The following is a 21,048-nucleotide window of genomic DNA, read 5'->3' as shown; positions in this document are numbered from 1 at the left end:
TCCTTTTCAGTCTTAGGATTACTTGTGATTCTCCTGAGCAGTTGGTTTTTGTCTTATTTAAAAACAATGTAAATTGATAAATTGATTGGTTTTCTTAATTTGGTTGGCTGCTAAATTTGTAGTCCACCAGTAAATAGTGTGTGTGTGTGTTTTGATTGTTATGACTCTTGTGTTTCTTTTACTTAAAAAAAATTTATCGGGCCCTAACTGGTTTGGCTCAGTGATAGAGCGTCAGCCTGCGGACTGAAAAGTCCCAGGTTCGATTCCGGTCAAGGGCATGTACCTTGGTTGCGGGCACATCCCCAGTAGGGGTTGTGCAAGAGGCAGCTGATTGATGTTTCTCTATCATCGATGTTTCTAACTCTCTATCCCTCTCTTTTCCTCTCTGTAAAAAAATCAATAAAATATATTAAAAAAAAAAAGAAAAAAAATTTATTGGGGTGAAACTGGTTAATAAGATTATATAAATTTCAAGTGTACAATATTATATCATTTGCATATTGCATTGCGTGCTCATCACCTCTTTTACTTTTAAAAAAATATTTTTTTATTGATTTCAGAGAGGAAGGGAGAGGAGAGATAGAAACATCAATGATGAGAGAGGATCATTGATTGGTTGCCTCCTGCACATCCTCACTGGGGATCAAGCCCACAACCTGGGCATGTGCCCTGTCTGGGAATTGAACTGTGACCTCCTGGTTCATGGATCAACACTGAGCCACGCTGCTCTCTTTTATTTTTAAGTTATATTTTGTGCATTTTTCTGAGCAGCATTAACTCCTTTTTGTAAGATATTTGACAAACAAGTTAAAAGCTAGATAAATAAGAAAAGGTTTCCATAATTGATATACATAATTGAGCTTCAGATTTGACTTTGAGCTTTCTGACCATGACAAAAAAGAAAAGGAAAGATATAATCAATTAGATGATTCTTTTCTAAAAAGAGGGATACTCATTAGTATCTGTGAGAATGAAAATGACTTTCAAATTTGTCACATGGGACTGTATAGATAGAACAGATGTTTTGTCTTCTTCCTCTTTCATTTTAAATCCTATTGCTTTCCTTGTTTGTTTTTCTTGGACATCTTTGTTTACTGTCATTACAATCTTAGGCTAGCAATCTTTTATATTAGTTTAGGCTAGGAGTCTTGACACATAATATAGTCCCAGAGCTGTAGAACATTGCTAGTAATCTACTTCCTGCTCTATAGATTTGCCTGTTCTGGATATCCTATATAATAAAAGCCTAATATGCTAAGTGTCCGGTCATCCATTCAACCAAAGCGTAATATGCTAATGATATGTTAAGGCTGCTCAACCGCTCACTATGACATGCACTGACCACCAGGGGGCAGACAGTTGACTGGTCTACCAGTCGCTATGACGTGCACTGACCACCAGGGGCAGACACTCTGACTGGTAGGTTAGCTTGCTGCTGGGTCTGGCTGATTAGGACTGAGCGAGATGGGCCGGACATGCGCTGGAGCCCTCCCACGGTCCCTCCCTGGCTGGGCAACATCCCTTGGCCTGGCCTGTGCCCTCTCACAATCCGGGACCTCTTGGGGGATGTCAGAGAGCTGGTTTCGGCCCGATCCTGCAGGCCAGGCCAAGGGACCCCACTAGTGCATGAACTCGTGCACTGGGCCTCTAGTTTTATATAAATGGAATCATACAATATATGACCTTTTGTGACTGACTGCTTTCATTTAGCATGATGTTTTCAAAGTTCATCCATGTTGTAGCATGTATCAGTACTTCAGTTCCTTTTATTGCCAACTAATAGTTTATTATATAAATGTACCACATTTTATTTCTTCATCAGTTGATAGGTTATTTTTCACTATTAATAATGCTGCTATGAATATTCATGTAAAAGTCTTTATATGGACATAAGTAGAGTTAGGGGGTCATGATAATTTATTTTAGTCTTTTGAAGAGCTGCCAGACTGTTTTTCTAAAGTGGTTGTTCCATTTTACATTCCTGCCAGCTGTGTGTGAGGGTTTCAGTTTTTTCATATTCTCTCCCTCACTTGTTATTATCTGTGTTTTTTATTTACCCATCCTACTGGTATGAAGTGGTATTGATTTGAAGGCTAATGATGTTGAGTGCCTTTTTGTGTGCTCGTTGGCCATTTGTATATCTTATTTATTTATCCTCGCCCAAGGACTTGCTGAGAGAGAGAGAGGGAGGGAGGGATGGAGGAAGGAAAGGACGCATCAATGTGAGAAAGAAATATTGATTGGTTGCCTTCTATATACATCCCAACTGGGGACCAAACCCGCAACCCAGGTATGTGCCCTGGCCGGGATTCAAACCGGCAACCATATGGTGCACAGGATAATGCTCAACCAACTGAGCCACTCCAGCTGGGCAGCCATTTGTATTTATTTAGGGAAATGTGTATTCAGATAATTTTCCTATTTTTAAAATACATATATATTTTTATTGATTTCAGAGAGGAAGGGAGAGGGCTAGAGAGATAGAAACATCAATGATGAGAGAGAATTATTGATCGGCTACTTCCTGCACGGACCCTACTGGGGATTGAGCCTGAAACCCAGGCAAGTACCCTAACCGGGAATCGAACCGTGACCTCCTGGTTCATAGGTAGACAGTCAACCACTGAGCCACACAGGCTGGGCTCATTTGCCTATTTTTAAAATATATATATATTTCTTTATTGATTTCTGAGAGGAAGGGAGAAGGAGAGAGAGATAGAAACATCAATGATGAGAGAGAATCATTGATCAGCTGCCTCCTGCATGCCCCCCACTGGGAATCGAGCCCGCAACCCAGGCATGTGCCCTTGGCCAGAATCGAACCTGGGACCCTTCAGTCCACAGGCCGATGCTCTATCCACTGAGCCAAGCCGGCTAGGGCTCATTTGTCTATTTTTAAATTGGGTTATTTGTCCTTTTATTATTGACCTAGAGGCCCAGTGCATGAAATTCGTGCACTCGGGGGCGGGGGTCCCTCAGCCTGGCCTGTGCCCTCTCACAGTCCTGGAGCCCTCGGGGGATATCTGACTGATGGCTTAGTGGGTTTAAGCTGGCAGTCGGATATCCTTAGCGCTGCCGTGGAGGCGGGAGAGGCTCCCGTCACTGCAGCTGCGCTCATCAGCCATGAGCCTGGCTCAGGGCTTCTGGCTGAGTGGTGCACCCCCTGTGGGAGTGCACTGACCAGCAGGGGGCAGTTCCTGCATTGAGTGTCTGCCCCCTGGTGGTCAGTGCATGTCATAGTGACCAGTTGTTCTGCCATTGGGTCGATTTGCATATTAGCCTTTTATTATATAGGATTGTAAGAATTCTTTATACAGTCTAGATCTGATCAGATAAATGATTTGCAGTTCTTTCATTCAATATGTTGTTTCTTCACTTTTTTGATGATGTCTTTTGAAATACAAACATTTTCAATTTTGATGAAGTCCAATTTATTTATTTTTCTTCTGTTGCCTGTGCTTTCAGTGTTGTATCTAAGAAACCATTGCCTAATCCAATATCATAAAGATTTTTTTTTCTATAATTTCTGTAGTTGTAGCTCTTACATTTAGGTCTTTGATTCATTTTGAGTTAGTTTTTATATATGGTGTAAGGTAGGGAGGGGTCTTACTTTATATGGATATCCAGTTGTTGCAGTGCCATTTATTGAAAAGACTATTATTTCACAATGAATTGTCTTAGCATACTTGTTGACAGTCAGTTGACCCTAAATGTGAGAGTTTATTTCAGAACTCTAAATTCTATTCCACTATTCTGTATGCCTGTGTTCATGCCAGCACCACACTGTCTTGGATGCTGCATCTTTGTAGTATGTTTTAAAATCGGGAATGTGAGTCCTCCAACTTTGTTCTTTTTGAGGATTGTTTTGTCTCTGCTTGATTCCTTGAATTTCCATGTGAATTTTAAGGTCAGCATGTCAATTTTTGTAAAGATGCCAGGTGGGATTTTGATAGGAATTATAATGACTCTGTAGATCAACTTGGGGAGTATAGCTATCTTAACAATATTAAGTCTTTCATATTTTCCCATTTATTTAGGTCTTTATATTTGAAAGTTGCTAAGAGAATAGATTTTAAAAATTCTCATCAGAAGAAAAAACATTTGTAACTATGTGAGGTGATGGATCTTATCAAAACTTATTGTGGTAATCATTTTGCAATATATACATATATCAACTTACTATGTTGTAAACCTTAAACTAATACAATGTTATATGTCAGTTATATCTCAATAAAACTGGAAAGAAAGAAAAAAGAATTGGGGGAGCCCAGCAGTCTACTAACACCTTCAGGGTGGGACCTTAGATCCAGAACTTTGTCAGGCCCTGTATAACCTCATTTAAGGGAGGATGCTATGCCTTATCTCTCATGAAGGGTTAGCTTGTTCCTACATTCTGGACATTTTTCACATTTGCCTCAGAATAAGGTGCTTGTGAAGTACCCCAAAAAATAGAGATAATTCTGTTGAGCTGTATGTATTGACGTTATTAAACTTGCAGAACAGGTTGCATGATTGTTTTGCTACTCTTGCTAATAGTTAGCTTATAGCAAGAAAAGAGAGGTTATGAATCTGCTAGCTAGTCTGCGGAAGCAAACCCTCAAACCCAAAGGGTTAAATCCATTCAGCTAGTTAGTAATTATTTGCCAATAACATATTTTCCAAATATGTTATTTATATTTAATTGTGTATTCAAGCTGTATTAAATAAGGCATTTGGGTTACTTTTAAAGTTTTGATGGGAATAAAGATAATGATTATGAGTTATTACATGCTTACAAATTTTCAGGAAAAAAGGATGCATCTTTTAAAAACCAGTTTCAAACTTATAACTGTCTTATTTATATTTAAGGTTCTAGCATCTTGGACAGAGCTGTTATTGAACACAATTTGTTGTCTGCAAGCAAATTATATAATAATATTACCTTTGAAGAACTTGGAGCTCTTTTAGAGATCCCTGCAGCTAAGGTATGTTCTTGTTTCCAATACATAAAAGGGAAGTTAAGAGACTAGACTATTGGTGCAATGAGAAAATAAAATACATAATTGATAAAAACATTGGCAACTACGACAAAAATACACATAAAAAGCCTCAGGTAAGTAGAAATAAATTATTATTATTTTTATTTTTTAAAATATATTTTATTGATTTTTTACAGAGAGGAAGAGAGAGGGATAGAGAGTTAGAAACATCGATGAGAGAGAAACATCGATCAGCTGCCTCTTGCACACCCCCTACTGGGGATGTGCCCGCAACCAAGGTACATGCCCTTGACCGGAATCGAACCTGGGACCCTTGAGTCCGCAGGTCGACGCTCTATCCACTGAGCCAAACCGGTTTCGGCGAAATAAATTATTTGAATTTTAGAATAGTACTGTAATGGAATTGTCTTTGTTTTTTTTTTGTTTGTGTTTTATGATAAAGTGACCTAGAATAGAAATCTTAAAGGGTTTCCGTGTTATGATAACCAGTTTGTGGGAATATTAGAGTCTGTTAACATCCATTTCATAGCAGTTTCTGATTTCTGACTAACTTAAGATTTCGATAGATGCCTTATTACTTCTATTTTCTGCCCTAGATTGACTCAAATGTTAAATATTTCTTCTCTTTGAGAGAATATACCAGACTATTCTATTGTAATATCTGTGCTTTATTTAACTTACGAAGTTTACTGAGTTATTAGGGAATTAATTTCATTCTTTGTCATAATAAGGGTTTAGTGGCTATGTGTAAATCCCAACAAAGTACCAATACTATTTAGAGGGCATTTCAGGTATCATTTACAAAACATTCTCTTAATTTTAAGTAATAGTAAAAGCAAGCAATTAACCTTACCTTTATCTAACTTGTAAAACTTAAAGTCATGTACTTATGTGTCACATTCTTCTTTTCTGTGTTAGTGCAATTTTGTTAGGATTTTTAACAAAATTCCTTTACATGTTCACATTCAATATGCAGTAAAGGAAGTGGAACAATGTGGGAACCAAGGCTCAATTACCATTAAAAAATGCTTTTGCCTGGCTGGTGTGCTCAGTGGTTGAGCGTTGATCTATGAACCAGGAGGTCACAATTCGATTCCCAGTCAGGGCATGTGCCGTAGTTATGAGCTCGATGCCCGGTGTGGGGTGTGCAGGAGGAAGCCAATCAGTGATTCTCATCATTGATGTTTCTGTCTCCTCTCCCTTCCTCTCTGAAATCAATAAAAATAAAAAACAGATGCTTTATTCTTAGGCTTTGAGTTATGATCCCTTTATGAACAGACTAAGGGAAATGAATATATTTTTAACAATAAATGCCAGTCACAGACTGTTTAGAAGAGACTTATGATTGATTGTGAAGGTAGTCAGATTTACTAAAATGACTGAGTTACAACCCAGTTTACTCACACACAGTAAACATGAAGCATGTCTTTAGACACTAGGTAGAGAAGCTTTTGTTCCCTTTAATTGCTTTTAAATCCTTTCAGTTCTCTTTTAAATTTGAACATCTCTTTATCCTTTCAATTTTTTTCTTAAAAAATATTACGTTCTTAGAGAGTTTTTGGGATGTGAACACTGAAAATTGAAATAAAATGAGAAAAAGTCATGTGTTTTTTAAAATATATTTTTATTTATTTCAGAGAAAGGGTGTGGGGGGAGGGAGGGGGAGAGAGGGAGGGGGAGAGAGAGAGAGAAAGAGAGAAAGAGAGAAAACATCAATGATGAGAATCATCGATTGGCTGCCTCCTGCACGCCCTCTACTGGGGATCATCAAGCCTGCAACCTGGGCATGTGCACTTGACTGGAATTAAACCTGGGAACTTTCAGTCCGCAGGCCAACACTCTATCCACTGAGCCAAACCAGTTAGGGCAAAGTCAGGTTTTTTTGAGGTGTGGATCTCAGTGGAAAAACAAAATTGTTAGTTTGATCTTAAGCAGAGATAAAAATTTTTGTCCAAAAATAAAAAATTCTTGTCTAAAATCTCACAAGCAAAATAGATCCCAGTTAACTTAAAACAATGGATGTACCCAGAAAGAACTGGTGTGGTATAATAGGAAGCTTTACCAGATTTACTCTAATAATGAATGGCAGATAAACACATTTGTAAGCTTAGTGATGGGTAGCTAAACCAAGAGTTTTCAATTGTCTTAGCATATGTGAATGTGTTAGATATAATTAAAGTGTCTGAGAATGTATTACTATTATTTTTATTTAAACAGGCAGAAAAGATAGCATCACAAATGATAACAGAAGGACGTATGAATGGATTTATTGATCAGATTGATGGAATAGTTCATTTTGAAAGTAAGAAGTTTTATTTGTTTCTGTCATAATGAAATGTCAGTGAGGTATTATATATTTATGATTAAAACATGTTGAGCAATTTCCTTTGACGTAGACTCTTACTACTGGAATAGTCTTTCTCAGAGAAATAATTTAAGATATATTTTTTGTGAACTTACATTAATGCAGCATTTTCTATGCTGTAGAAAAATTTGAAACTGGAATTGTCATCAGTTCATTCATTTACTCTTCAAACATTTATTGAATGCATACCATGTAGCAGGCATGTAGAGATGACAGCTGCATTTCCTATTCATTAGACTAATGGAAGCAGGCAGGTAAGTAGATCTCTTGACTTTCTCATTTTCTAATACCTCCTCAGCCCCGGTTCCTACCTCATTTACACTGTGGACTTTGCTGTGCCCAGAACCAGTCCACTTGTAAAATTTTAGTTTGAAATATCCCACTCTGACCATAACCATTTTCCTCTCTTTCTCATGGTCTGTCTCAGTTATTTCATTTCAACTCTTCCTTGACTGCATTGAAGCCTCTCATCTGTTGACTTACCTTTTCCAGTCAGCCCAGCCCTTTTTTGTCTTTAATGCTCTTCCCATCCGTTACTCGTTTACAGATACCCTAGAACACTTGTCTGTTAACTTTTTGTTCCAGCTGTCCAGCAAAACTTCATCTTGAATGAACCCATTCCATTTTTCCCATACCTATACTTGAGTAGCTAACTAATGTTGGAGAAGAGTCAGAGCACCAGACAGATTGAACACAACTGCAAGTTCAAGGTCATGGGTCCTCAACACTACCTGGGATTCTTGATACATTTCTTTAGTCTACTCTTTTTCCTACTCTGCAGTGATTATTTCAGATTTCATTTTTCTTAAATCTCTGACTTCTTCTATCTCAGCAGAGAACCTTGTTTCCTATTTCACAGAGAAAAAAAAAAAGGTATCCATGTGAAATTATCTTCTTTATCAGATTCATAAACTTGTAAGTATTAAATAGAGATCTGATTCTTTTCTTCTCCCATGTTATGCTGGAGGTGGTTTCCACCTCCCGCTCCAGTTCTTCCACTTGTGCTTTGGATCCCTTCTGTGACCTCTGCCACTGCCCCCCCTTCCCCAGCATTTTTAGGGACACGAGCTTAGCAATTATTTTTTCTGTTTTCATCCTTTCTTTTTCTGTTGGCTTCTTCCCATCAACTTTAAACATACTTGGGTCTCTTCCATTTTAACAAAAATCCTATTACCTCTCAAGCCTCTTGTTGACTTTTCAAAATATCAAATAGGATTGATCATTTACTACTTCTTGCTATCTCCTGCCCCACCCTCATCATCTTGACTCTGTCATCTTCTGCTTTCTCTCCTACTTCTCCAGGTATTCTTCCTAGTCATCTTTGTAGATTCAGTATTTAGTGCTTTAAATTTAAATATTGGGACGGCTTGGGTTTACGTCTAGGCCTTTTCTTCTCACTCTACTAAGTTTCCCTAGGCAATCTCATCTGTTTGCATTGATTCAGTTATCATCTCTATAGAGGCAACACTTACATATACTTTTCTGGGGTAAATCTCTGCGTCCCAGACTCAGTGGTTCTAATTAATTATTAGGCGTTTCTCACTGGATTGCATCGTGGGCATCTCAGAACGAACATATCCCAGAATGAATTCATTATCTCTCCTCTCTGCCTGCCTTCCACATCAACCAACCAACAAGCCATCCAGTAACCACATTGTTCACTTTCTCCAGCATTACTTTTTTAAATTTTAATTTAAACTTATTGATTTTTGGAGAGAAAGAGGAAGAGAGAGAGAGAAAGAAACATTGATTTGATGTTCTACTTATTTATGCATTTATTGGTTGATACTTATATGTGTCCTGACTGTGGATCAAACCCACAGCCTTGGTGTGTTGAGACTATGCTCTAACCAACCAAGCTACCTGGCCAGGGCCTCCAGCATTCTTTATCCTTGATCTTACCTCTTCGTTGCTGTCCAGAATCTTTTCAATTTAACCTCCTAGGTGCATCTGGAATCCACATGCTTTCCTTCATTTCTTATTGTCACCAGCTTATTCTGAACCACCATGACCTCTTCTGGCCTTGAGAAATAGCTTTTAACTTATTTTTCTCATATCGATAATTGCTCCTTTCTAGTCCAGCTGCCTTAACATAGCCAAAGTGATTGTGATCTTTTAAAAATGCAAACAGCCCTGACCAGTGTGGCTCCGTTAATTGAAGTGTCGTCCTGTGCACTGGAAGGTTTCGGGTTCGATTACTGGTTAGGGCGCATACCTAGTTGCAGGTTCAGTCTCTGGTCAGGATGTTTGGGAGGCAACCGATCGATGTTTCTCTCTCTCCTTCTTTAAAATCAATTAAAAAATGCAAACAAACAAAAGAAAGTATTAAATTATGTTAGTCTCTTTCTTGGCATGCTTATGAGTGATTTCCCATTGCTTATATAACAAAGTTCTACAAAGTCTCTGAAGGGTCCTACATGATTTTTTTTTTAAGCTTTCTCTTTATAATCCCAATCATAAAGGTCTTTTTGTTGCTTTTCCCCCCAGTATTGTAAATCCCCCCCCCACATTAAACATTTTTAAATAATCACTCCTTGTTACATCCAGTCTCTCCATCCAGCCACCAAGTGAAAGGACAACTTAAATTAATATATACCAACTTATTTTTTATTTTCAAAATTCTAATTTTGACTTGTTTAGAAAGCAAAACAAAGAAAATGGGGATTGTCTTTGTAATTTAAAAATTTTTACATATTAATAGGAAAGGACTGATAACTCATTGTTTTATGTTCTTTATGAAGATTTAGTTTTTTTCTTCATTAATTTTGTGCCCAGTTTTTGTAAAGTTTAGTATTACTTTAAATGGGATCACTTCCCCCTATTTTTCATTTCTAACTTTATATTGCTCATATAGAAAAAAACCTGCTGGATTCTTGATGAGTTGGTTTTTTTGTTTGTATGTTTATTTTGGGTTTAAATATTGAAATATTTATTCGTCAGAGTCAAGTAAAAACAGCCTTGAATATATAGTATACACACACTTTGAATAATTATAAAGACAGTGTTTATTAAAATACATTTCATTTTCAAAATTGAGCTATCAGCTGTTAAAGCGTGTATACATTTTTTTGGGTCACCTTGAAATAGATTTACCTTTCCCAGCAGATGGCAGTGTCTTATTAGCCAATGGAGATGAGACAGTTTCAGTGAAGCCGTCTTATTGTAGTTGTGGTTGAGGTTGTTTGGTTGATTGGTTTTATTTTGTTTTCACAAATAATAATCTGTGTGTACATTTCTTTTTGTTTTGTTTCATACTTTGTGCTAGTGATTTAGGTGCTTTTTTTCCTGGTGCTTTTCTTAATTATTACTTAATTAGCTTAATTTTATTAGACAAGAATTTTGGAGTAAACTTTTAAAAATTCATACTTCTGTATTTATCTCTAAACTTACATTTGCTGTGAATACAAAAGAGTAATTTCAACTTTTACATTATTTCTTTTTTATTTAGCACGAGAAGCCCTGCCAACATGGGACAAACAGATCCAATCGCTTTGTTTCCAAGTGAATAACCTTTTGGAGAAAATTAGTCAGACAGCACCGGAATGGACAGCACAAGCCATGGAGGCCCAGATGGCTCAGTGACTCCTTGCAGAACTTCTGTGCACACTGCACCTTTTTCCATGCTGCACAGATTGATTTCACTGTCTCCAAAGCATTTGCATCATGACCTTATGTATTTCAGTCCCTTTTATGCTGGATTCCATTTAAAGAAAACATTATTAGAGCAGGAAGTACAAGCATTTAAAAATATGTAGTTCCCATATATTCAGGGTCTCTGTGTATCAAGCTAACTCAGAAGTTTTGAAAGCGTTTTCTTTAAACAGAGTAAGTGAAATATCTGTGGCTAAGAAGTTTGGGATTTGTGATAACTTCGTAGTCATGTAAAACTTAAGTGCTTTGTGCCTCTCCAAATGTGGTTATTCTAATAAATGGAGAAGTGAGCCAAATAAAGGTAGTACTTTGTTTTAAATCAGTGAACAGTGTTTTTTTCCTTTTTTTTATTTGGTGAATCCTCACCCGGGATATTTTTTCCATTGATATTTAGGGAGAGTGGAAGAGAGGGAGGGAGGGAGGGAGAAAGAAAGATAGAGAAACATTGATGTGAGAGAGACACATCAATTAGTTGCCTCCTGGATGAGCCCTGACCTGGGCTGGGGAATGAACCTGCAATCCAGGAATGTGCCCTTTACTGGGAATCGAACCTAAGACCCTTCAGTAGGTCGATGCTCTACCACTGAGCAACACTGGCTAGGGCTTCCTTTTTCCTTTTTAAAAAAAATATGTTTTATTGATTTTTTACAGAGAGGAAGGGAGAGGGATAGAGAGCTAGAAACATCGATGAGAGAGAATCATCGTCCAGCTGCCTCCTGCACACCCCCCACCAGGGATGTGCCCACAGCCAATGTACATGCCCTTGACCGGAATCGAACCTGGGACCCTTCAGTCCGCAGACCGACGCTCTATCCATTGAGCCAAACTGGTTTCGGCTTCCTTTTTCCTTTTAATTAGGCAGACAGTTACACCATATGCTAGAAATGCATAATGCCTGTTCTCTAGCCATTCACAGTCACAGAGCCGATAGATAATATGTGTAATACTTTTGTACCAAATACTGGAGCACACAGGGAAGAGCTGAGGGAAGCACCTAGGCCTGGTTCTGACCTGTGAATGGGAAGGATGTGCTGGGCTGGCTCCCAATGGGCATGGGCTGGCTCCCAATGGGCATGGGCTGGCCAGCAGGGATGACTCTTACCTTCTGCAGAAACAGGAATGGGCCAGCAGAGGGCGACAGCCTCTGCCGCCTCCCAAGGCAGGCAGCTGGGCTGGGCAGAACCCACACCTGGTTCCCCTTCAGAAGGGGTAAGGGGGAGGCTGAAGGATGGCTGTGTGGCCAGGTGGGCATCCAGCTGCCCTGGGAGGCCTGTCCTGCCTACCACCCTGCAGACGGGTCCCCTCTGGTGGCCGCACTGTGCAGGCTGAGCCCTTCAGGAGCTGGACATTTTCTTTTTTTTTTTTTTTTTTTTTTTTTTTTTAAATTTCTTTATTGATTAAGGTGTCACATATTTGTCCTCATCCCCCCATTCCCATCCCACACCCCTCCCCTTGGATGCCCCAACCCTCTGTTGAACTTAAGCATTGGTTAGGCTCATATGCATGCACACAAGACCTTTGGTTGATCTCTCCCCCCTCCCCCCACCCTCCCCTATCCTCCCTCTGAGGCCCGATAGTCCGATCGATGCCTCCTTGTTTCTGGTTCTGTTCTTGTTCATCAGTCTATGTTGTTCATCATTTCCCCTAGATGAGCGAAATCATGTGTCACTATAGATATACTTATAAGAATTGAATGTGCGACGAGCAATAATAGTTATGCTGACAGGCAAATGAATCAGTCTGTAGTGAGTTTCTTTCTGGACCAACAGTTCTTTTGAGACCCAATATCAATGTCCACCGGTTCCCTATGAGTACATGTCGGCACTGACCCCTCAGCTCTGGATGGTGGACAAATGGTGGTAATGCAGGTCCGACTCCCTCTGGTTTGGTCTCGGCTGGACCCAGGGGCACTGCTTCACCCGGATCCAGGGGCCCACGGCCTCGCCCGGACCCGGGGCCCAGGGCTCACCCGGCTCCAGGGGCCCGCAGCCTCGCCCGGACCCGGGGCCCAGGGCTCACCCGGCTCCAGGGGCCCGCGGCCTCGCCCGGACCCGGGGCCCAGGGCAGGAGCTGGACATTTTCAAACCAGCCTGGGAGGGTTCGGGTGTTGACCCCTTAGGCAGAAGGGTGCAGCCACCAGGTGGGCACTCCGCCCCTCCCCCCCACCCCCCACTCCAACACACCCTCCCTCTCCCAGGAGGAAATGCCGAGAGCACAGTCTGCTGGTGTCCAGCTTCCCACCCAGCAGCCTGCCTGCTGTGCCCACTGCACTGTCACAGCGGAGGAGCCCCAGGGAGCAGGAGACAGGGCCGAGGTAGAGACCCAGGGATGGATATCCCTGTGAGCCCCACTGTGAGAAGTCTGGAGAGGGGGGCGAGGGGAAGGGTCTCCCCTGCCACGCAGCACAGGGCTTAGCTGTTCCCAGAGCCCGCTCAAAGCCCCAAAAGGAGGGGTGTATTCCCTGAGGCTGCTGCTCCGATGACTACAGACCGGCCTAAACCAACAGGAACAGGTGCTCTCCCTCTCTGGGGGCCAGAATCTGAAATCAGGGCGTCTAGGGCTGTGCTCCCTGGGAGGGCTCCAGGGCAGGGTCCTTCCTGCCTCCTCAGCTTCTAGGGGCTCCTTTGCTCCTGGCCCCATCCCTTCCATCTCCCCTCGCCTTCACACGGCCTCTTCTCCATCCTCATGTGACTCCTCCTCCACCTTCAGGTGCCCCTTCCTCCGCCCTCACAGAACCCCACACTGTGCTCACTTCCGGCTGTCCACGTGGGCCCGCCCCCGGTTCACGTGCCCATCGTACAGGCGAAGCTACTGCAGCACCGAGAGCGCGAGTGACTTTTTGCTCCGAGGGTACACAGCAGTGAAAGGACAGAGCTGAAAATGGCACCCTCGGCTGCCCAGAGCCTCTGTCTCCTTGACCTGTGACCTCTGGGGAAGCGGCCCTTCACCCTGTGGCCATTTGCTCTGATGGGCTTCACCCTTCCCCTCACCCCCCTCCTCCACCCGCAGCAGACAGGGGTCCTGTCATGGCACCAGTGCCTCTGGGCGGCTGCTCTTTGTCCCTCGGTCCCTCCAGCTGGGAACGGAGTTCCGCTGCATTTGGGGCGAGGGCCTGGCGTGGAGAACATCCCGCCTCCCCTGGCGTCTGTGGTGGAGATTACAATGTACCATTATTTCCCCTCCTGTCTGGCTTACGCCGCCACCTGCTTCTCCTGGCAGACTTTGTTTTCCCTCGAAATGAAATTGATCCGGGGTCTGCAAACCAGCAGCCTGCCTGCTTTCGCTCTGTGAGACGTGGCTCTGCCCGGTGCCTCCGGGTCCAAGTCCCCGATGCCACCCCACCTCCGTGGCAGCATCTCTCATCCCCTGGGCCCCCGTTCAGCACACTGCACCCTCAGCGCTCCCCTGCAGCTCCAGGGACCTGCTGAGCCCGAGCCCCAGCCGGTCACCAGTTCCCCAGGTCCTGCCTGCAGCCTCAGGGTCCTCAAACCAGTCTGGGAGGGGTGGGGGTGGGTGACCCCCTTAGGCAGAGGGGTGGGCAGACACCATGTGGGAACTCCACCCCCACGCCCCGCCTCCCTTTCCCCCTCTCTCCCCCCCCCCCCCCCCCCCCCCCCCCCCGCCCTCTCCCGGAGGAAATGCCGAGAGCACCGAATCTGTGCTGGCGTCCAGCTCCTGGAGGGCTTGGCCTGCAGGGTGGTAGGCAGAACAGGCCTCCCAGGGCAGCTGGATGCCCACCTAGCCCCAAAGCCATCCTTCAGCCTCCCCCTTACAAGGGGAACCAGGTGTGGTTTTCTGCCCAGCCCAGCTGCCTGCCTTGGGAGGCGGCAGAGGCTGTCGCCCTCTGCTGGCTAGTTCCTGTTACTGCAGAAAGTGAGAGTCAACTTGCCACACAGCCCTTGCCCACTGGGAGCCAGCCCCAGCACATCCATCCCATTTCACAGGTCAGAACCAGACCTGGGCGCTTCCCTCAGCTGGGATGGAGCAGAGCTGGATTGGGAATCAGGACTGGTGTGTGTGGCCCCATTTTCAGGAACCCAGGAGGCTCCAGGGCCCTCTGTGCATTTGTAACTGTGGCTATGTCCCTGCATTACCCTGCAGAGAGGTTGCAAGAGGTAAAGCCCCGGAGATACCTGGAGAGACAAACATGCAGAAAGGCTTTTGTTAAGGGGGTGGGGAGGCCTGGCCCGTTTCCCATGTTTGCGTCCAGGGGGCGCCCACACCCTCCTGGAGGGAAGGGCAGGTTTCCAGGGCTCCTGTTGTGGGGAAGGTGAGACCCAGGCCCTGGATCCTCAGAGCTGCAGAAGTGCACTTTGTTTTCTTGTGAGGGAAACTGAGGCACAGGGAGGCCAAGGGACGTTGTCTTTGTTCTGTTGACCTTGCACTGTCTGCGCTGGTGACGTGCAGCCCTGGTAATACCACACACAGTCCAAGCTGTCGCCTCTCCTGGAATACCCTCTCAGGCCCTGATCGGACCTCGATGTCCTACGTCCTGTCCCAGGGCCGGTGAAGGGGGCAGTGCACCGGCGGAGTGAGGTGAACCAAGAATGAATGAATGCAGAAACCTGTAACTGCAGAGGCCATCAGCGGTCTGCTGAGTGACATCAGGTGATGGGCACGAACCAGGCTGCGTCTTCCTGCCACCCTCGAGCACCTGATCTTATCTCGGGGCCTCGTCCCATCCCTTTCATTCCTTCTGACTTGTCATGGTGTTTCTAAGTTGCTGTTTAACGGGTGTGTGTTTTAAAATGCATTTTTATTTATTTCAGACCGCTCCGGGTGCCTCAGACACGGGGAATCCCGCCGTCTGTGTCCTTTGTGGCTGGCTTCTCTCACTTAGCACATCCTCAAGGCTCCTCCAGGTTGCGGCACGAATCCGAATCTCTCTCATTTTTCAGGCTGAGTAATATTCCTTCCTACAGCTGGCCCTCCACTGTTTATCCACCACAGGCCCGTGGACACATATTGTTTTAAAAACCTCCTTATTTACCATAACTTTTATGTATAAAGTATGTTGTAATTTTTTAACTTGAATTTACTGGGGTGATATTGGTTAATAAAATTATATAGGTTTCAGGGGTACAATTAGATATAATATGTCCTCTCTCTATATATTCTTTTTATTTTAAAAAATGTTAATCAAATGCCCAAATTTATTGAGAGGAAGGGAACACCATAATTATGAGTTTAAAACCCTGGAACCCAAGTGATGTCATCTGTATATTGTACTGTGTGTTCACGACCCCAAGTCAAGCCTCCTTCCATCACCATTTATCCCCCTTTTACACTCTCCTACCTTCCCTCCCATCTCCTTTCCCTCTGGTAATTACCATACTGTTGTCTGTCTATGAAGTTTTTTTTTTCCCAATCCCTTCACCTTTTTTTCACCCAGCCCCCTTCTCCCCTCCCCTCTGACACCTGTACTTTCCTAATAAGCTACATGGAAAATATATTTTGTTTAATAACCAAATTCCACTGCCATTCTGTGCCTTTGGGGTTGTGGTTCCCAGGTGTAGAAAGCTGAGGTGAAACTAAATTGCTCTGCATTGGAAATGTATGTGAACTGCACCCCCATGTTCATTGCTGCATTATTTACAATAGTCAAGCCATGTAAACAACCTAGGTGTCCACCAATAGATGAATGGATAAAGAAAACATGGTATATATACATATAGTGGAATATTATTCAGGCATAAAAAAGGAAATCCTGCCATTTGCAACAACATGGATGAACCTTGAAGGTATTATGCTAAGTGAAATGAGTCTAACAGAGAAAGACAAATACCAAATGAACTCACTTATACATGAAATCTAAAACAAAAACAAAACCACACAGAAACACAAACATACACACACACACACATGCTCATAGATAGAGAACAGATTGGTGGTTACCAGAGTAAGGAATATGTGTACATGAAATGGGTGAAGACAGTAAAAAAAATAAACACTTCCAGTTACAAAATAAATAATTCCTGGGGATAAAACATACAGTATGGTAACTGTAGTTAATAATACTGCATTGCATATTTAAAAGTTGCCAAGAGAGTAAATCTTATAAGTTCTCATCACAAGAAAAAAAAAATTGTAACTATATGTAGTGATAGATATTAACTAAACTTATTATGATAATCAGTTTTCAGTATCTACCTATATAATAGGGGAATATGCAAATTAGCCGGATCACCGTAATGTCACGTCACGACCGAACAGCAGGGACCCGAGGCTGCATGGTGCCTGGCCAGGGAGAGGGACCTCAGGCCATGCCCTCCCGCCCTGTGGGGCTTGACAGGGGACCTCAGGCCGTGCCCCCCACCCCGGCACTGGACCAGGAGGCCTCAGGCTGCGCCCCCGCCTGGTGGGGCTTGACAGGGGACCTGAGACTGCGCCCCCCACCCGGCGCCAGGCCGGGGGACCTGAGGGCTGGCCAGGTCTGGGTCTCCTGCATTTTTTGAAGTGCGTGTGGGTGGTGGGTGGGGACTTGACTCTAGGTCCCGCGGCACGCCCCAGACTCTGACAGGAGGGAGATTTTCATATACATTTTACTAATTTTCTTTCATCTCTGACACTTATATTATAGAGAAAGGGCAAATAGCAATATTAAAATATTTCCTCTAATTAATTCCCTTTTAATGTGCATGAATTTCGTGCACCGGGCCACTAGTATACCTATAATAGATCATTATGTGGTACACCTAAAACTAATACAATGTTATATGTTAATTATCTATCTTATATCTATCTATCTATCTATCTAACTATCTATCTATCTATCTATCTATCTAAAGAGGTAATATGCAAATTAGGCGGGGACACTGTAATGGTCATGACCAGCTCAGGAGGAGGGGCCTGGCGTGGGCCCAGAGCCTGATAGAACAACAGACAGGGCGGCCCCAGAGCCAGAGAGAACAACACGCAGGGGGGCTGGCCCCCAGCCCCAGCCCCACGGCCGCGGCGCTGGGCTGCTGGGGCTGGAGCAGAGACACAAACCCTCAGGGGGGCTGGCCCCAGGGGCTGGGTTCGATTCTGGTCAAGGGCATGTACCTAGGTTGCAGGCTCCTCCCTGGCTGGGGCCCAGGTCAGGGCTCATGCAGGAGGCAACCAATCGAAGTGTGCCTCTCACATTGATGTTTCTCTCTGTCTTTCCCTCTCTCTTCCCCGCTCTCTAAAAATCAATGGAAAAATATCCTCAGGTGAGGATAAAAAAAAAGAAATAAAGAAAGGTCATATCCTATGAAAGAGATATCTTGAAAATGTCTAAAGAAAGTTGTCATATTTTCATGGTGAAGGGACTGGAGTCCGTGTTGATGAAAACACCTTGGTGGCCGTGATGGCTGGCAGTGGCAGCAGCAGCAGGGTGATGGGGGTGGTGCCTTCCCCTGATCAGCCCGGTTGCCTCCCTCAGAGGGAGGCCAGACTGCAGTTTAGTCCCGCACCCCGTGGGGAGAGGGCCTAAGCTGTCAGTAGGACATCCTCTGAGGGCTCCTGGACTGTGAGAGGGGGCAGGCTGGGCTGAGGGAACTGCTCCCCCCCCAGTGCACGAATATCGTGCACCGGGCCTCTAGTCTATATATAAATCCCTAATATGCAAATAGACTGAATTGCGGAACAACCGCAAAACCGGTCACAAGATGTGCGCTGACCACCAGGGGGTGTGCACGGAACATGGTGGGCATTGGCAGCAGGTGGTAGAGCACAGAACATGGCGGGTGTTGGCTGCAGCAGGATGGTGGAGCAGGTGAGCAGGGGTACCAGACCATGGTGGGGCGCTGGTTGCTGTTATCAGGGCGAGCCTCTGGTGGTTACTCAAAATTCTTTGCTCCTGAGGCCACGGTCTCGCCAGGCTTTTGCACCTGCTGCCAGTGCCGTCCCTGCTCCCACCTGCTGCTGGTGCTGGAGCCGCTGCTCACACCAGCTGCCAGCGCCCGGTGCCAGCCCCAATCGTTCAGCGCCATCAGTGGGTGCAAGCGGGGCCATCGCTGTCAGTGGGTGTGAGCGTCGGTTGCCGGCCCTGATTGCCCCTGAGGGCTTCTCCACCTCCTCCTGCTCCTGCGGGGCGATCGGGGCCGGCAGCTGCCACTCGCACCTGCTTCTGGCGCCCAGCACTGGTCCAGATCGGGTGTGAGTGGTGGTTGCCGGCCCTGATTGCCCCTGAGGGCTTCTCCACCTCCCCCTGCTCCTGAGGGGCAATCAGGGCAGCAGCTGCTGCTCTCACCTGCTGACAACGCTGGCCCTGCTCACACCGCTGCTGGTGCCAGCCCCAATCGCTCCACGCTGTCAGTGGGTGCGAGTGGGGCCAGCACCGTCAGCGCATGGGAGTGGTGGTGGCGGGAGTGGGGCTGCTGGCAGAGAGGGACCAGGGGCTGCGGTGGGAGGGGCTGGGCAGAGGCACGGAGGATGGGCCAAGACCCACACCTGTGCCCACTGCAGCCATGCAGCCCAAAGTTCCTTTCAAGGTGCACAAATTCATGCACTGGGCCCCTAGTGTGTGTGTGTGTGTGTGTGTGTGTGTGTGTGTGTATATATATATATATATATATATATATATATATATATATATATATATATATGAAAGCCCAGTGACTGAACAGTGGAACAACCAGAATGACTGGAGTGACCAGTCGCTATGATGCACACTGCAGCGGCCAAACTCCTGCAGCCCCCCCCCCCCTCCACCCCCAACTCCAGCCTAGCCCCGCAGGCTGCCTGACAGACGCTACTGCGAGGCGGGTGCAGAAAGGGCTCCCTGGGCACGCGAGGGGGGCACGCAATGGGGGCACACTGCAGCCCCTGCATGCCACCACTGCCCCTCACTGACCTGTGCCCGCCCCCGTGCAACCACCCACCTGCGCCGCAGCCACCGCCTCCTTGCGCTCACGCTGCTGTGCAGCCACCAAAGCCTTCTCCTGTGCTGTGCCCCTGGCGGGCCGCGGGCACCCCATTCTCACCCGCCCTGCCTCCGCCTGTTTACGATGATTGGGATGGACTGGACAGGCTGGCCCAGCGCACAGGCGCATTCTCTCCTCCCACCTCAGCCGGCTTCCCAGGTCCTCCACTCTGTGCTGACGGATAAGGCCGACCTGGGTGAGTGCCTGGTGCCCTCACACAGGGTACACGTAGAGTTTTCGGAAGCCCAGAGCCCAGTCTACAGAGGGCCCGTGTGGAGGAAGCACACTACACCGCCCAGGAAGCACCGCACCTCCTGTGGCCCTGAAGCTGGGAGGGCGGGGCGGGGGGGGGGGGGAGACTGAGGGAGCGTGCGGGGGGCGGAATACACTGCGCTGGTGCTCTGGGGGTGCCTGCGCCGTTCCTGGTTTTAGGGGACCCGTGGGACATACACCAACCGCCCGATCGGGGGTTGGGCTGGCCGACCTCCTGCCTTCCCTCCCCCCTGCCAGCCCGGTCCGATGGCCCCCATGTGGGCAGCCGGCGGACCCCACCCGTGCACGAATCCGTGCACCGGGCCTCAATAAAAAATAATGATACGCCACATGAACCTGGGGGGAGGAGGTGTGTGGCGATGACTTCGGGGAGGATAGAAATGCCTAATGGGAATTTTAGTTAGGAGGTTTCCTGTGTGATTTAAAACAGAAACCCTCTCCTTTGTTTCTATTATCTACAGTAAACTCTACCTTGTTGGAGTGGGTTTACTTTAAAAGACCGTGAAGAAGTGCGAAATGCCACCCAGGCTCCCAAAGGGAGAGGACCACACTGGCCTGGGGTGAAGGACCACATAGGGTAACGCCCAGCCTCCCAGGGGAGGGAAAATCCAAACTAATAAAAGCTTTTTACTTGACAACATTTAAAAACCTTTGTTGTGGACATTTTCAAGCACATATAAAGGTAGAAAAGTAGAATAAAGAATCTCCACCTACCCATGATTCAACTTTGACACCCTTGGGTTCATTTTTTAAAAAGTTTATTGTAATTTCCCATGAAGCAGTATTTAAAGACACAAGAACTGTTGAGGGAATCAATGTTTTTAATGGCAGTTACCTTACAGAATAGCACTGGAAACATATATCTTTCCAAATTAACTGGAAATAAAAATGT

At 45.3% G+C, this 21,048-nt stretch overlaps 1 protein-coding gene across 2 annotated transcripts in view; it reads left to right on the top strand.

The window, feature by feature from the left end:
• The window catches only part of COPS4 (COP9 signalosome subunit 4), a 32,581-nt gene extending 21,263 nt beyond the window's left edge, over window positions 1-11,318 (top strand). Inside the window, exons 8-10 of one of the 2 annotated variants that reach the window (XM_079775409.1) lie at window positions 4,849-4,964; window positions 7,197-7,281; window positions 10,793-11,318. In XM_079775409.1, coding sequence (XP_079631535.1) covers window positions 4,849-4,964; window positions 7,197-7,281; window positions 10,793-10,926 — 335 coding nt within the window. In that variant the 3' untranslated portion in view covers window positions 10,927-11,318. The remainder of the gene's footprint in view (window positions 1-4,848; window positions 4,965-7,196; window positions 7,282-10,792) is intronic. The other variant, XM_079775410.1, reaches the window with a different exon arrangement.
• Window positions 11,319-21,048: the final 9,730 nt, after the last annotated feature.

The sequence above is a fragment of the Cnephaeus nilssonii genome, assembly GCF_951640355.1.
Source record: "Cnephaeus nilssonii genome assembly, chromosome: 1".
Lineage (NCBI taxonomy): Eukaryota > Metazoa > Chordata > Mammalia > Chiroptera > Vespertilionidae > Cnephaeus > Cnephaeus nilssonii.
Note: the sequence above shows the minus strand (reverse complement) of the source record. Positions and strands in the feature narration are given on the sequence as shown.